This window comes from Scleropages formosus, chromosome 12 (assembly GCF_900964775.1).
Source record: "Scleropages formosus chromosome 12, fSclFor1.1, whole genome shotgun sequence".
Classification (NCBI taxonomy): domain Eukaryota; kingdom Metazoa; phylum Chordata; class Actinopteri; order Osteoglossiformes; family Osteoglossidae; genus Scleropages; species Scleropages formosus.
The window spans coordinates 7,695,469-7,712,416 of record NC_041817.1 but is presented as its reverse complement, the minus strand read 5'-3'; the positions used below and the strand labels follow the sequence as shown (position 1 = coordinate 7,712,416).

General features: G+C 51.3%; 1 protein-coding gene across 2 annotated transcripts; it reads right to left on the bottom strand.

Annotated features, from left to right (window-relative positions):
- Positions 1–1,084: 1,084 nt before the first annotated feature.
- Positions 1,085–16,002, bottom strand: LOC108940318 (SEC14-like protein 2). 2 transcript variants are annotated; one of them, XM_029257086.1, is made up of 12 exons: positions 15,857–16,002; positions 14,127–14,202; positions 11,073–11,116; positions 9,392–9,476; positions 9,059–9,339; positions 8,845–8,940; positions 8,429–8,489; positions 8,239–8,322; positions 8,037–8,143; positions 2,443–2,582; positions 2,187–2,356; positions 1,085–2,064 (listed from the first exon to the last, which is right to left on the bottom strand). In XM_029257086.1, the coding sequence occupies exons 1-12, from the start codon at positions 15,908–15,910 to the stop codon at positions 1,913–1,915; spliced, it is 1,350 nt and encodes a 449-aa protein (XP_029112919.1). In that variant the 5' UTR covers positions 15,911–16,002; the 3' UTR covers positions 1,085–1,912. The 2 variants fall into 2 exon arrangements, with proteins under 2 accessions (XP_029112919.1, XP_018617892.2); XM_018762376.2 differs by having other exon boundaries at positions 9,059–9,247; positions 9,414–9,476.
- Positions 16,003–16,948: the final 946 nt, after the last annotated feature.

Here is a 16,948-nt window from a genome sequence, read left to right as displayed (position 1 = left end):
TATTTATGTTATTCATTAATTTACACAAGTAGTTTGATCGACATATAGAGCATATAAAGGCTTTGACCAGTTCACTGTTCCCACTACGATATGGAGAATTTTGCCTGCGTGGACATCAGTACATATATTTGCCTTCCCTCTGCAGTAATAACTAATATGTCATTAGTTTATATTATAAACTATTAACATATTACATTATATTATATATTATGTTATATTTCCATGCGTAAAATAAGGGTAGTTAGAAAAAAGCCGGAACTGCATCTCCTGCATTTTAGAACGGAGTGAATTTCCTCATCCTGATGGGTTTAGGGTCACCACGGAAGTAGGACTTCAGGTACCAAATTTCTTTTAACCACTGAGTCATAGTGCAATATGAGCAAAGAGCAAAATAGTAATTAAGGCTACATCTTCACAATTAGTTATAGTAAAGTCATCTGTACTTGTGATTATAAAATTGCATACAGAGAAATAACGCTCTGAAATAATTCAGTTAGTTTTCAACTGTAAAGATACATATATATATATATATATATATATATTACTATTATTTTTTTTAACCAAATTGTCAAGATACATAGCAAAGATGTATCTGTCAAAACATCACAAATGATGAACACATTTAAGACACATTTTGACTAGTTGTGCCATAAAACGCCCAAAACAGTGTTTGCGCTGTGCTACGAAACCATGTGGCGAAGACACGGGTATCGAACTCCGGGAATTACGGAGGGCAGCGGAATGTCAGCCTAACACCCTGGTGCAGGAAATGTTCGCGGCACTTGTGCCGGACGAGACGACCGAGCCGACGGCGTGAGCAGAACTCGGCAGGAGCAGGAAATTCCTCGGAGTCGTGATAACCAGGGTTCGAGAAGACTCCCGTGACCAGAAGGGGACCCTTATCTTGGAGACAGTAAAGCTATGGAAATACCTTGCTCATTTTTCACTAACTGGGGGCGGGGGGGTGTAGTGCTGCAGCGGGCTTGGCCGGGTCCCGCTCTCTGGTGGGTCTGGGGTTCGAGTCCTGCTTAAGTCGTCTTGTGATGGACTGGCGTCCCATCCCGGGTGTGTCCCCCCAGCCCCGCGCCCCACGCCGCCGGGTTAGGCTCCGGCTCGCCGCGACCCCGCTCGGGACAAGCGGCTGTAGACGTTGTGATTTTTCACTAACTGTACTGGATTTTCACTTCCGTACCGTGCTTCGCCACGGTCTCTTTCACGTGGAAGAGCGTGTGGGGTGTGCGTACGGACAACTGCTGAGTCACTGCACTAGAGAAAAAGCTGCAGGCAGGGCCGCCTTCACACAACGCTGAGCTGATCCTCATCGGGGACAGAAAGAGGAGAGGAGAGGAGAAATACTGAGGCCCCACACACACACACAGAGTATAATCGAGAGAACTGTCTTACTGGGCAGTGGTACAAAACTGCACCAACACAGATCGGTACCTTCATAAGGCTGAGGTCACTGTTCTTCAATACTGCAAGTGTCCCGTGTGTGTGTGTGTGTGTGTGTGTGTGTGCGCGCATACGCTAATGCAATGAAATGATTCAGCGACGCTCTTTTTTTTCTGTGAGCGTTTCCACTGTGCAGTTTCTGCTCAGGGTTATTTCTTCAGTTGTTCCCCTTTCAAGTAAAACGGTGTACGCAGTGTAACTGTACATTCCGCCCGGTGTACCGGGGCAGCGACTGTGTGCGGGAGTCGACCGTCTAGCGATCCTTCCGTTGGTCGCGAGCAGCATTTAGAAGAGAGAGGTTCGTTGTGAAGGAAAGTGCTCCTTTGGGAGGCTGCCAGTCAGATGAAGCGGGCGGCAGTTTGTTCGAGCGCTCGCGCTCGATCGACTTTGGGGGGGGGGCGGGGGTGCGACCGAGCCCAGAGGCCGAGCAGCGGCGTCGCTCGCTGTCCTCCCCGCACAGCTACTGAGCGCCCGCGTCCAGCTCCTTCTGCGGTCCGGCCTGGCCGCCGCCTCGGGGGGTCTCCGCCTGGCCGTCCGACAAGAGCACCTCCACCGTGAAGCCGACCCTCTTCGAATGGAACACGCTGTAGGTGTTGTCGAAGCGCAGCACATCTAGAGAGGACGGCGTTCCGGTTACTGCCGGTTCCGATCCCGGCCATACTGACACGGCATCGAGAAGGACGTCGCGTTTGCGAGACTCGTCCGCGTGAAGCCGAGCGTCTCTCCATACTCACAGACGCCTGGGTCCGTACAGGTAAGAGAGCCGTCCTCGGGCACCAGGTGGGCGTTGTAGCGCTGACTGGGTACAACCTCCAGCATGTCGCCTGCTCTGCGCCGCTCGCCCATTCTGGGCTTCATGAACACCCCGAAGCCGATGTCGGCCCCGTCGCTCGCAAACTGCCACCTGGGGAGGAAGAGCGCCCTCGTCGTTAAACGGCGACGGAACGCCGCGGACCTGCGCTCGGGACGGTTCTTGGAGTCGCTGCTCACCGCAACACGCAGCCCGGGAAGAGGATCTCGTACTCGAGCTGGTGGGAGGACCCCCGGCTTATGGAGACGCTTTGGTCGTACTGCACCTTGACGGACTCCCGCACGTAATAGGTCCTGGGCACGTCGCCTCCATACTTGATCTGGCACAAAAGCGCAAAGTCACAACGGGCCGACGCCGGGTAAAAGAGTCGCTCCGGCGAGAGACGAGCGCGGCAGTCGTGAGACGACGCGTCTTTGTGCGCGGGAACTTGGTCCAGAGAGCTCGGAAGTTGGCGGGCGGGAGCGGTTACTCACCTTCGCCAGCATCGCATTGCGGCGCAGCGCCAGCCGGGGCGACCCCCCGCGGGGGCCGGGTTGCGCTGGAGCCGCCCACACACAAGGACGGTCCGCAAGAGGCGCGACGTGTCGGAGCCCCGACCCGAGCCCTGCGGGGCAGCCGGGACCGCCTTGGCTGGACGTCTTCGGCAGGGGCCGCCTCTGAACACCGAGTTTCTGTTCAGCACTTCTTTGTCATACCTCGCTGCCTGTACAGAGACCGGCGCGAAGCTCCGATGTGACCCCCGACCCTTCTGCTCTGCTCCTGCTGTCTTTGCCAAGGGCAAACCAGGTGCTAATGAAGCTGCCGCTCCACGGGCGTTCCTAATATTTCTCTTATTTCCGCACCGCACGGACAAGTAGATTACGACAGACGCGCGAAACCGCCGCGGCGTTTCGCATCGATTTTCTCCTTCATGCAGTAAATCGCTCCTAACTTCATTTCTGAGAAGCTCCGAAACGCAAGAAATAATTTTTCCTTTAGTTTTCACGTTTTTTTTTTTTTTTCGAATTTAGAGTTGCCACCGGATCTCTTTTCTCAGTGTTTACTGATCTCGCGAGCACGCCGTCCTCAAAAATATCCTCTCGAGGTTCGACAAATGCGGCGTCACGCGAACAGAATCGTGCACGCTGGTACTTTGTGAGGACGCGAAGATGGCACGTGACATGTAGTCCCCACCTTCTTTCCATCGTTCTCATATTTAGACCATGACTGCGAATGCAGACATCCCTCTTCAACGGGGGGGCCTGGATGGGCACCGACTGCCGTACCATAGCGCCATAATCATGAAAACCACGACCGCTGCTGTGGCCTGTGCGACCGTGTAGGAACTGCCCGCTATAACTGTTTCCCGGACCCCACACCCACCGCTCTGCCTGTTTGAATGAACAAAATCAGAACCGAAAATCTGTTCATAACTCAAATTCGTTTGTAACTCCAAATGCACTTTTACCGCTTCGCCACAGACAACAAAAGCTCAAAAATACAGATGTTCCTCCGTGTTTTCACAAGCAGGTTGTGTTCACTCTGCAACAAATGTTTTTTTATTAAACAGTTGAAGTCATATCGAGGAGTAAACGTATCTACATACCGAGTCTAAGACTTCGGCCGCAGCCTACGAGAACATCAGCAGGTGATACCTTGATACCTATGTGACCCGATCACTCGCTCCAACCAGCGCTACCCAAAGCCCCACCGTGCTGCCCTATATGCTGCAACCAATGTAACATCATTAATGTTACCCGTTTTAAAAATTATGTACCCTTTACCAACGTTACTCGCAGCTACCCGTGTAAAATATGCTGATTTAAATGGTGACATTAGACTGAGTGACTGTACTTTGAGAATCTTACGTCTGCATCTGTATCTCTCAGTCTATCGGAGAAAATGTGCCTTTGCTTTCTCTGCGGGGTGTCTCAAATGAATAAATGTACGATTTAAAAAATTTAAAAAATGGAAAAATCTCGTAAGATTTGCGACAAGAACCCAGTGTAGCTGTCACCCCCTGGCCTGTGCACGCTAACTGATGCCTATTCCTGGCTAAAAACTTCTTTAGCAGCACTGTAAATATAAGGTGTTAGTGCACAGTCGGTGCTGGCCACAAAAGAGGAAACCAGCTCCGAGGCGGGGGGGGGGACGGGGACATGGGGCCTCTTGCGGCTCATACGTCAGCTGGATTGGCAGTTTCCGTGCTCTGCTGTGCAAAACAAGGACGGGGACCGTCAGCCTGAGCAGCCTGTCTCATTTATTTGCATGGAACCAACTATTTGACTCAGGCCACAAGGGCCCCCAGGCCCGATAGCAACTGCAGGACACCAGCCCTGTTGATGAGGAACACAGCACAGCTCTGAAACGTGCCACCCGGCACTCCGACGCTGCTGCGAACGCAGGGTTAGAGCATCTCCCCGTGTTGGTGCTCCATGTGAGAAGAGACACGGGGATCCGAGAACGCTTCTCGGACCCTTGATTCTTTTCCTCGCAGGGGTTGCAGATGCACGCGCTTCTTATGCCGTTCACGCACACAAAAGCCACGTGCTTTTCGATAGTCTTTCCGACCCCTTATTTAAGAGTTCAGGGTGGGGGCGGAGGGGGAGGAGGAGGTCGATGATGTCTTTTTCCAACCAATAAACAAATCAATGCACGGAAGTTTTGCAGTGATTTTTTTTTTCGATGTTCTGGGGGGGGGACAAAAAACGCTGTTGCAGGCATTTCAAACTGACTGCAAATTTGATTTTACTCTTCTGCCCTGTGAGTTAAGCAAATAAACAGCAGTTTGGATTTAAAAAAAAAAAAAAAAAGTTCTGCAATGTCTTGACAAAATCAGCTTATAACTACAATTCCCCGATCCCCACCTAGATACAGATTCTTATCCTGGCTGATGCTTCACAGCTGGGGGCTACAATCTCAAAGTCCTCCTCTCCTACTAAAGCATCTATGAACATATAGTTGTCACACAGTTGAGAAACCGGTCAAAAGAGACAGAGCCCTGCACCGTACTACCAGCAAAACACAGTACTTTACATCCCGAGAGGGCCAAGGTACATGGGGTAAATGGAGTCCGGATGTTGAAAATCGAACAGAAGTGCCAGTCACGTCATCGCACGAACGCAGCTGTAACATCTGCAGTCCTTCGTTTAGTTTCCCCGGAGGTGCGCGTCCCAAACGGAAGCTCCGGAAAGGCCTCCTTTGTCCCATGGCCTGATAAAGAGTACTGCTCCGCTCCGGATGGGCTCTTTACCTATGTATCTACGGGTAGAAACAGCAGGATTGGAGTCACGACACACCGAGCTGCTCTCAGGGCGTTAAGAGTGAGAAAGTGAGACAGGACCGGGATGCTCTGCACTCCACAGCATCCTGCTTTGACACACACCCACCTCCAGATAATCTTCGCAGCGGGTGACAAATTTGCATATGGACCGATGCTTCGAAAGAACGTGAACGTGCAGGCTAATATCGGCAATTAACATTTTAATATCAATTAATGTTTAGAGACATTTTGACAGCGTCCCAGGGCACGTTGTACGATTTCTTATCGCACCCCAGGCACAAAGGGATGAAATGCATTGTCATTTACTGACTTTTTTACTCCATCCAGAAGCTTGCCGATGCTGTGAGATGCAGCGCATTTTATCTCCCGCATATTTTAACACGGCAATTCATCCAGGAAACTCGTATCGCTGTACTGCTGCGGCACTACTGCAATGCACTAGCGGCAGGTAGTCTAGAGCGCTGCGAAAGGACGGGGAATTCGGGTGGGGAAGGGGCCCAGGGTGAAAGACGGAGGAGAGGCGGAACCGCGCAGCGGCACGAGGGTGTGTTTTTCCACGGAAAATTCGAGGATGCTACGCGCGGCACGCGGTGCTGAGAAACCGTAGAAGCCGGCGAAGAGGTGCGCGACATTCCTGTTTGTGCTCCGAATGACCACGCGCCGAAGATCGATCAGTCTGAAAGCACGGAGCCGTTATCTGCGAGGGTTTTCGAGTCCATTTTTCATGCACGCAAGCAAAACATGTGGAAAGAGGCTACACTTATATAAACGCTCCTTTTCTGAAAGCATGTTCCAGGTGAGCATCCTACCCACCCATTCCTGTGTTTCAGGTGTACTTTATATTGCTCGGAGGGCACAGTGGTGGTGCAGCGGGTTTGGCCGGGTCCCGCTCTCCGGTGGGTCTGGGGTTCGAGTCCTACTTAGGGTGCCTTGTGATGGAGTGGCGTCCCGTCCTGGGTGCGTCCCCTCCCCCTCCGGCCCTACGCCCCGTGTTGCCGGGTTGGGCTCCGGCTTGTCGCGACCCCCGAAGATAACGGCTTGCGGAGCATCCAGCGTCCCAGGAGGCTCTCGGAACACACCCCTTTCAGACCCACTTCTCTCCTGATCTCCTAACAGCTCCACACATTTGCATCACCTGTCACCGACCACCATCATTAACCTCTCCATTTCAGAGGCGGCTACCCGTGCACAGTACACTCATCCCGTTCTTTGGTTTTCCAGCCGCTCCTCCTCTACCGCTTCCCGAGAATCGCTCCAGATTTTCAGCATGCGAGTCAGATCTTGGTCGCATTTTATCTGCTCTGAGATGTTTTGTCCAGCGTGGGAAAAGCGCAGCTGCGCGAGAGAGCCGGGAAGGCGCACTGCGCTGCGGGAACCATGCGTCGGCGCTCTCGGTTGCAGAGCGGCGCTCCGTGGCCTCGTGCGCACGCTCGCTCATGTGGGTTTGCATCCTGGTTCGCACCGTTGCGCCCTCATTTTCTAATTGCGGGGGGGGGTCCCTGATTCACGATGGGGTTACGTTCCCCGAAACCCATCGTAAGTCGAAAAAGCATCATATGCACTTAACACACACTTCTGAGCGACACGCTAGGAGATGCGGATCGCTGCCGCTGCCGAGCATCGCAAGAGAGTATCGCTCCACATATCGCTTGCCCGGAAAAAAAAAAAAAAAATTCAAAATTCGAAGTACGATTTCTACTGAACGTCCATCGCCATCGCACCATCGTAAAGTCGAAAAAAATCGCAAGTCGAACCATAGTGAATCGAGGACCGCCCGTGTTAATTTATGACATACAGCCTTTGCCTTCCTCAAGCCAGCCAACACACATTATCGCATGAGTGTACGTAATCAATGTTTTTTAAAATTAATTTCATATACGCTAGACCCTTCATGCTTGAGGGGCCTCCGTGCCCAGCCCCCGGCGTGAAAGTGAAACGTGCGCAAACAGCTTGCCGCTACCCCGTAGACCCAGAAAGCTTGAGAAATACGGGAACTATACGACAACAAATCCGTCGCTGACATCTGTATTTATTTTAAAAGTAGACGGAAAAATAAATTTACATCCCACCTCCTGCTACAGCACCCGCGAGCAAGGTACTCGCTGTACATTGCTCGAGTAAAAATGACCTCGCTCTATAGGTGTGTAAATCACTGTCGGAAGCTTGACGCTCTAGGTCACTTTGGAGAAAAGCGTGAGATAAATGAACGCGTGGAAATGTTTGGCACCTCAAACGAGCGTCTGGCCGCTTTAGTTCCGGGAGCAACGGTACCTGCGTGGAGCGGGATGCGGAGGTGGGCAGGGGTGCTCTGCCACGCGGTAAAGCAAAGCGCACTGCAGCGGCACAGGGCCGCGAAGGGCACCCAGTCTGCGCGCTAACAGAAAGCTCCTCGCGTGCCACTCGGTGGCCTTACGGCTCACTTTCTGTCCAGCGTCCGCCGAGACGCGGAGCGACAACCGGCGATCGAAGCAACCGGGATGCACGCCTTTCGGCCTCACCGCCCCGACTCACCCTGGTCCTGCAGCGAGGGTCGCCATCCGGGTCGGTGAGGTTGCCCCCGTAGACGGCGGGCAGCTGATCGGGGTGGATGTAGCTCAGCAGCACCTCTTGCCAGTTAGCTGAGCGCGTGCAGAGAGACGAGAGGTGAGACAGGCTAAAGGGAAGAGCACGCTGAAGAGAAAACCGAGTAGAAGGCTCCTCGCCCTGCTCTCACCCCCCAGCACGATGATCTTGCTGCGGGTGTCCTCGCTCAGAAAATGCTTGACGAGGTTGTACGCTACCGGGAAGAGTTTCGGGGCTGCAAGGGAGGCGCACAGAGGTCACTGCCGTAGCCGTGATGGAGCGACTGGACATCGAGACTCATCTGCAGGGCTGCCTCACAGCGACGGGCGCGAAACACTTGCCTTTGATGACAAACAGTCTCTTGAGGCCTTCGGGATAGTTGTCCTCGAACATGGTGAGGACCTGCGAGAGAGGAACACGGTGGATCAGGCTCGCATCCGGTGGGGTGGCGCCGATTGACGACGATGTACCACCGGGATGATCGTGCACCACTTCCTAGGAGCTTCCAGGAGGGTGTCCAGACATCCCAGGATCCATCTAAATAGAACTGACATTCGATTTTCAACCGCTTCCGCGGCGTGTACGGGTCGAGAGCCTAAATGTTCCTCCATGAATGGATCTGAGAAGCCCAGGCAGGCAGAAGTGTGCATGCAGCTTGGAGCATTGTGCAGGGAAGGAGGAAGTGTGTGTGCCTGCGTGTGTGTGTGTGTGTGTGTGTGTGTGTGTGTGTGTGTGTGCGCTGTTACGGAGTCCCCACCTCTCCGTAGGCCTCGATGGCAGGCTTCCACAGGTGCTTGAGGCCCAAGCCCTCAAGGTCATAGATCATGGTGATGGACTCCACAACCTTCCCCAGCTGAGTGAGAGGAAGCGGGCCGTCACGCATAGCACACGACACACACACACACACACACACACACACACACACACACACACACCGGCTCCCGCACGTAACGCAGGAGGGCACTCCGTACCTTCTCTGACTGCTGGTCGCACTCCTTTTGCAGCAACTCGCAGTCCCGCACCTTGGACTTGACAAAGTCCTGCTTGGAGGCGGACAAGAGCAGGCCCTTGGGGTCCACGGGGCCGATGACGTCGTACCAGATGGGGCTGCCCTCGCGGTCGTAGCCGCACATCCCCCCGGAGAGGTACTTCTCGATGACCTGGGCAGGCAGCGAACGGACGAGGAGAGAAAGAAAGGAGGACGACACCCGCGTACGCAACGCCCCGCAGAGCAGTCTGCACTTAGCGGCCGCTTCTAGCAAGAAGCCGAGAAAAACGCTTAGGAGGCGCAACGAAGACAAAGCGTATTTTCTTAAAGCAGGATACCTCCGGTGGCCGCCAGTCCGTGGTTATCGTGTCGGCCTTCATGTGTTTTCGGAACTCCAGGTGCTGAGGACGAAACGCAGCGATGGAACGAAATGATGACAAGACAGTTAGTGCGAGCAGAGGCGGCGGGCCGGCGGCACCGGACCCCCCGCGGACACCGAAACGACGTTCCCGCGATACGCCGTGCCTCCGCGCAAAAGGCCGCGCGATCACATGCGGGTCGCCTTCCGGGAGGCTGATGAAAACAATTCACCGGCCCGGTATCTTGTCAGAGGTTAAAGAATCTTGGTTACCGATTAGGTGTGTGTGTGTGTGTGTGCGCGCGTTTGTCCGCAGCATATACGTCAGCGCCCGTCCCTCACTCTAAGGGAGTCCCGGTTCTTCGTCAGCCCTGGGTTTCCGGGGACGAGGACAAGCAGTTCGACAGCGTGTGAGCGACTGATCGACCGCCCTTTGTCACACATCTCACACACACGTCAGCAGCGTGAGCTGCCGCGTTTGGTTTCAGCCTCAGGTCCGAAACGCGTCACTGGCTGCAGACCCGAGGAGGAGCGCGTAGTAAAGAGGATCAGCTGGCTTAGACGCGCCGAGGAATTAACAGCTGCCCAATAAGCAACGGGGGGATGATGGTTTTGCGCAGGGAAGATGATGGGTGCGGAGGGGTGGGGGAGCTGGCTGGGTGGCCACCTTTCTAGATCGTCTGGCTCTCTGCTGTGGTACTCAGAGCGCCAGCGATGGAGTGATAAGACATGCACTAATCTGAGGAGCTGAGTGCAAACACACACACACACACACAACGCACATGTGCACCTATATCGGTCCATCACGCTTCGCCGCAGCAAACGCTTCCTGACCCACCCAGTCAAAATTCAGGGATGTCGATAAGAAATCTGGCGAGACAGCGGCGGCAACGAAATGCACTTTCGGTTTCATCATCGGAGTCATCGCGTGCGTCACGTTTACGATGTCGGTCGACGTCCCCGCGAGGAAGTGCCCGACACACCGACGCACGTTAAGAGCGACGGTCCCGCCACCGGTTCCACCCCCTCGCCACCCGCTTCGCGCAAAGTCTCTTTATTGAGCCGCTCGGTCTCGAGCCGATGCCCAGCTAACGTAACGTCACCAGAGGCGACGCGCAGCAGGCTCACGATTGCGTAAGGCAAACGCAAACGGCTCCCTTCGGCGGAGCCGGCACGTGGCCTGCGGGCTCGTGATTCCCTATTTCTACACGCGTGGCATTACGAAAGACGTCGGAACAGATTTGAAAAGCTCAACAGGAAACTACCGTGTAAATGTGCTCTGATGCGTTTGCCCGTTACCATGATTATCACACACACACACACACACACACACACACACACACATCGGCTGAAGCCGCTTGTCCAAAGCGGGGCTGCAGCAAGCCAGAGCTTAATCCGGCCACACAGGGCGCAAGGCCGGAAGGGGGAGGGGAACACACCCGGGACGGGACGCCAGTCCATCACAGGGCACCCCAAGCGGGACTCGAACCCCAGACCCGCCGGAGAGCAGGACCCGGTCAAACCCGCTGCGCCCCCACCGTAACCATCAAAAGGATCAATCATAATCGTGGTTATAAAAAAAACTGGAGAAGAAATGTAGAAGTGATTGTGTGTCAGGATGAGAGGAGGACTGAGGTACCTTGCGGAGCATGGCTTCTGCTTTCTGCACGTGGAAGTTTCTGGCTGAAATCAGAGAGAAAGTGGGAGCGTGTGAATCCATACCCATGCCCGGGGTAAAATATACCAGGGTACATCACGGAGCACATGCAGAAGGGAAACGGTGCATCTAAAGGGAGCCTACAGGAAATCTCTCCCATCGCAGGAGAAACATTCCCAGCACCGGAGGGACAAAGAGCGCGTGGCACCGGCATCCCTACCGCACCCCACGCAGGAAGCCGAACCGACCGTGTGACACGCGTTCCCAGCCCGCTTTCCCCGCCAACTTCGCCGTCTACGAAAATTCCAGTTCCGCTTAAAAAAACCGACTCGGTCTCTTCAAGTCTATTTTTAAACTCCCTCCCACTCCTGCCCCTCTCCAGGAGGAAACCGTAACCTAGAAGCTGGACGTTAAGCACCTAATGCTCCGCAAAGGGGATTAGCGACTAGTGACCGACCGCCTGACCGGGCCCCGCGGAGCACTCGAACCTGGACGGAGAAGAAAAAGCCGGAGAGAGAACGCTATTCTGCGGACCCGCGGGCTGCAGCAGGGCCACGTGGTCGAGCGCGAAGGATTTTACATCTTTGGACGCGGTGTTACCGCAGCCCTTTTCCATCCAACGTTAAAGAAGGCGCTCAGATTTTTCGGTGCAGTGAGACTCCCGGTGGGTCTGAGTATTTGTACTTTACCACACGCCACTGGGGTGGAAAAAGGGGCAGCTGGTAGGGTAGCGGTCGGCGCTGCTGCTTTTGTATCCAAAAGTCACAGGTTTGAATCCCACCTCTGGCTGTAGGCGGGATTCAAACCTGTGACTTTGACTAGTGATGCGAGTAGTAATAAAAAGCAGGTAGCGGGACCCATCCGGGACTGACGGCGCTGCGGTCAGAAGGCACGCCCTCCAGGCTCTCGGAATGGCGCCCGAGGCCTTGCGGGCACCGAGAAGATCAGACGCCCCCGGCCGGGCATCCAGACCCGTGCCCTTCTGTCTCGGCCACATTTAATCTCATTTCAAAGCCCGGAGCGAAGGCCTGCGCACACCGTGACCCACTGACATACTGCATCTACCTCCTCCTCACACCATCTCGACCTTATTAAACGCTCCGAGAGCATCCCAATAGATAGTAAGGACATAATTAAATGTATTATCTAAGCTAACATACTTATATATTTACCTTCATATTAAAGCTTTATATATATATATATATATATATATATATATACTGTATATATAGATACGCATAGCTTCTATATATTTAGATATATATTAAGAACGTTATTACATTTTGCCTCCGTTTAATGGCGGACGACGTGAAATATTTGTGGGTTTTATTAATTTATGGAATTTACAAATTTTGGAAATTATTATTCTTATTATTATTGTTGTTGAATTTAAAAGTATACACTTGCAGGTATAACATCTAAGTATTTTGCAGGTGCCAACTGATGCTGCCGGAAGACAACTGTCACCAGTTTGTAGGCTTTCAAGGCACTTGCATTTTGAAATGATTTGCACTGATCTAACAGAAATAAGTGATATTTCACATATTAGTCAGTGTATTAGCACAGTTTTTATGAAGTATGAAATATGAGCATTCCTTTTATGGCTTTTCTAAGATACAAACATTATTCATTTTATATATTATATAAAATAAATAGACGTATCGTATTTGTATCTGGTATGTTTAATATTAATGTTCTACATATTTTATTAGTGTTTTTATTTATTTATGTATTTGTAGACTATTTATTCATTTTTGATGACATTTTCTTTATGTGCCAGTTTGCAATTTCTCCTTGTTATGCATTGCAGTATCTCACTCAAATGGAATAGGAGTGCGCTACTAATTAATTAACAAATTAACTAATTAACTAACTAATTTCACTCGTTTCCAGGTGTTTACCGCCAACTCGTGTCTGGTGTTCCTCAGTGTTGGTGAGCGGTAACAAGATGAGGTTTAACCGATGAGTCGGTCAACAGCGATCACGGAAAATGATCCCATTCCGACAATTTCTTTTTATTTTCGGTCTCTTTAAAGTGTTCATCTGAAAGTTTTTCAGTTTCAGAGTTTTAATACAGCTTGAAGTTAATACACTAAAATGTTTTCCTGAACCTAACCTAAATAAATAGAAGAATATTTGTATTCCGCCTTGACTACGGCGTAGTGGTAAAAGTAACTTTGGATCAAATGGAGTTGCAATCAGAAGGATGAGGGGTCGGTGTACGGTAAGCCTCTTTCTCCACGATTTACCTTCTTCTTACTTAAGATACAGACGTTTCAGACTTAAGGTGCTAAAATCCAAAAAAAGCCCGTAGCACCTGTCAAGAAAGGGGATTTCAACGTCCAACTAGGAGACGTCCAGAAGAGCGGACACCGGTAGCCACGGCGACATGGAGCTACCTCAGGCTAACTGCTCATCAAATCCAAACCGCACTCATCTCATTAACATTTAATCAAATGTTTTTATTGTACGATAATGCGCCATCTCTTGTTTGAGTCGATGAAATCTAACGGGTGGACGCAAAGTCTGTAGCCTTGTCTCGGCGACTCAGCAGGGCGATAAGGACATAAGACACGTGGAGCACATGGTACAGGGTTCAGCACGCGAGGGGACGAATACGGCCAAGTTATCGCAACTTCTTCGTCGGACGTTTGGTTGCCGGATCCCCGAAAAACTGCGGCGGCTTGACCGTCCGGAGGCGCTGCCCACCGCTTTACGGTTTTAACAGGATTATTACAGGGATTACAGAGAGAGACACAGCACGCCCTGTGCGTCATGCAGTACAAGGACTCCTTTATCGGGCTTCGTTCTCATGACATGTAGCGCCATGGAGATGGAGGGGGCAGCGGGGGATGACACCGCAGTGCAACTTCCTCTCTGCTGTAGTGCTATCCAGCGCTACGATGCGAATCCATCACGACGATCACGTGCGCAGAGGCATTCGCGCTGGAAGTCGTTGCTCTCGTTCCATTTCGTACCGCAAAAGAAAAAAACATCGAGCCTCTACAACAGGAGGAGATGCGGTCGAGTCCTCACCTCGGAGCCAGCGCAGGAGGAAGTGGTCGTGCTGCGCAGGGAGCTGGGGCAGAATGTCCTGAACCCTCTCTCGAAACTGGGCGCCACGATAGTGTGAAAAACCGCAGAGGGGATGAGGGAGAACATGCCCATTGACGGGGAGGAGAGGAATAAAAAAAAAAAAAAAAAAGAGAGGATTAGAGGAGAAGAGAAGCAGAGATTTCCAGTAGGCCTTGTGTAAGGCTCTACGAGTTTCCCACGGAAAAGCCAAGTATAGAAGTACTTGGCAGATGGAGAAAAAAAAAAAAGTCACCCAAAATACCACAACAACAGGCTGCGTGACTCCCTCACGCTCTTTTCCCCCAATGTGTGGAAATAAGCAGCGCTGCGCTTCATCAGTTACAAAAACGCTCTTGCGGCGCTTTCGCTTCCTCGCTGCGCTACCGGGGGTCTCCTGTCATTTACTGGAGTCACAAGCAAAGGCGTGTTTTTTCGCACCACCGCGTCGCCTCGGACGATGGAATTAGACCGAATAATACTAATATTAACGCTAATAATACTATTTCGATTTCAATTTATTTTGACACGCAGCGCACTTGAACACATGGATGGAGCAAAGAAACAAATGCATCAGACAAGGAGGAAACAAAGAAATTACAGAAGTAGAGTAATACATTATCAATGCATTTATTAAAGCTATAAGTGTACAAGTATGTCTACTGGCCACGGAGGAAAGGAACCAAAAAAAAAAGACTCCCAACTGAAAGTCAAGGGAGAAAAAAAAACCTCTGGGGGTCCAAGTGCCAGTGGCTGCCCACCCTGGGCATTCTACATTAAATAAGACTTCTAAGTCAGTTTACGGGTAATATTATAATGGCATTGTTGCTTAATATATACAAATATTAATTTTTAAGGGAGCCCGAAGGGTCAGGATGTGTATCTTTGGGCTACAGGTGTCCGTCAGATGTGAAAGCTGTGCGAAAGTATGCAGCGCAATTGCTTTTTTTGTCTACATGCAGATGAATTCCCGTTTCATTATTATTAATTTAAAGCTCGAGCTGAAATTTAAAGCGCGTTTTGGCCCTAAGAGGATCTTCCAGGTTCACCCAAGACAGCGAGAAAGCAGACCCGGGTGAAGATCTTCTCGAAGTAAGTTTTGTAGAGACGAACGCTCGGTTACTCTGTGTGTGTGTGTGTGTGTGTGTGTGTGTGTGTGTGTGTGTGTGTGTGTGTAGTTCTGCGCGCGTTTTGCAGCGGCGGCACAGACCGAGTCGCGTGTCTGCGCCTCGCGCGGCTGCTTTCTCTGGAAGATTTGGCGGAGCCCCTCGCGCGCGGCGCAGGGACAGAGGTGCCGACCAGTGACAGCCGCCCTCGTGCCGCTGTGAGCGGAGCGCGTGAGCGGAGCGCCGAGCCGCGTCGACTCAAAAGCCGGGCGAGTCCAGCAGCGTCGCACTTTCTCGGATGATCATCGCGGGCCGAAACGAAAGCACCGCACCGACGGCGGCGTCGCATCCCAGCGCACGGGGTCGAGGACGGCACCGAGGAGGAACAGCGAAGTCAAGCTGCCGTCCGAGTTTGGAAAGTTGTTCCGCGAAACGCGTCGAGGCTCCGGCACTTCGCCGCCGGAGTGATCGACATCGTCCGATCATCATGATCATGCAACATCATCCCAACCAACCAACGGAAACAAGAGGACACACTCGGCCCTGACATCATCACAGCCGGCGAACTACGGCACGACGGAAATTCACCTGCGCCAAGGCCTCGGCTTGCTTCGGGCTTAGGTCTTCGAGTCGTCCGCTCATCCTGCTTGTGAAAGCCTCAGAATAACACGGAGCTCGCGAGCTTCAGAGCTGCTGGTCCCGAAGGCGTTCGTTCCTCTTGTACTTGTCGCACGTGGTGGTGAACCGCGTGGGGTCGCTGTTTCCTTCCCTTCCTCGACAGTACAGTGCCGCGCAGTACTGTTCACTTCCGCAGCACACCGCGTGGTGTCGCTGTTTCCCCCCAGGTCAAGAACGTCAAATCCGTATGAATCCTTACAATAGCAGTAACGCTTACATTTTACATTTTTACATTTATTTTGCAGACGCTTTTCTCCAAGCAGCTCCCAGTGATCTCTATGTACTGTTATCAGGCCACACACCTTATTCACCGTGGTGACTTACACTACTAGATACACTACCTACACTGGGTCACTCATCCATACATCCATACGACTCCTACAGTAAACCACGAATGAACTCATTCTTCAAGTGTACTAAATTGGAAACTGTCAAACTTGATACAAAGGTGGGAAAACATAACAGATTTCCAGAACTTTTTTTTTCAACTTTGGTCCAGCTCAGAGGGTGCCATGATATGCATTGTCTAAGTATAAATGTCTATTATTTTCTGCCCTCACTTGTCTGATTCCAGAAGAACTACTCTTTACAATCCAAAACCCAAAAATGTTAATCGGCTGATTATAATTGAGGTACTTCAAAAGTATTTCATATCATATTAGATCTCCGTCATGTTGGTAATCAAAGCCATACCCCACAGAAACTGCAGAAATTTAAATTTAAAACCTATACCCCACCTCACCAACATCGACATCAAAATAATATACTACATTAATAACTCAATAATTACATTATAATTATACTGCTAAGTGCATAAAGATAGATACATTAAATAATTTTCTAATTTTAAAATATTAAAAACAAAGAACAAGAAATGTAATTTTTTAAATACGTGTTCTACATTTAGAGGCTCAATTGAATCGAGAAACAATACAACGAATCTCACAGGTTTTCAGCGTTTTGCTCGTGAGTTTTTAAATATATTATTTCAGGACAGTTTTC

Coding starts and splice junctions, on each gene's coding strand:
- LOC108940318 (XM_029257086.1), bottom strand. CDS start 15,910: ATGAGCGGACGACTCGAAGACCTAAGCCCGAAGCAAGCCGAGGCCTTG. Junction 9,340..9,391: donor ATCCTGCTTTAAGAAAATAC/GCTTTGTCTTCG, acceptor TCTTGCTAGAAG/CGGCCGCTAAGTGCAGACTG. Junction 2,583..8,036: donor ACCCTCGCTGCAGGACCAGG/GTGAGTCGGGGC, acceptor CTTTTGTGCCAG/ATCAAGTATGGAGGCGACGT.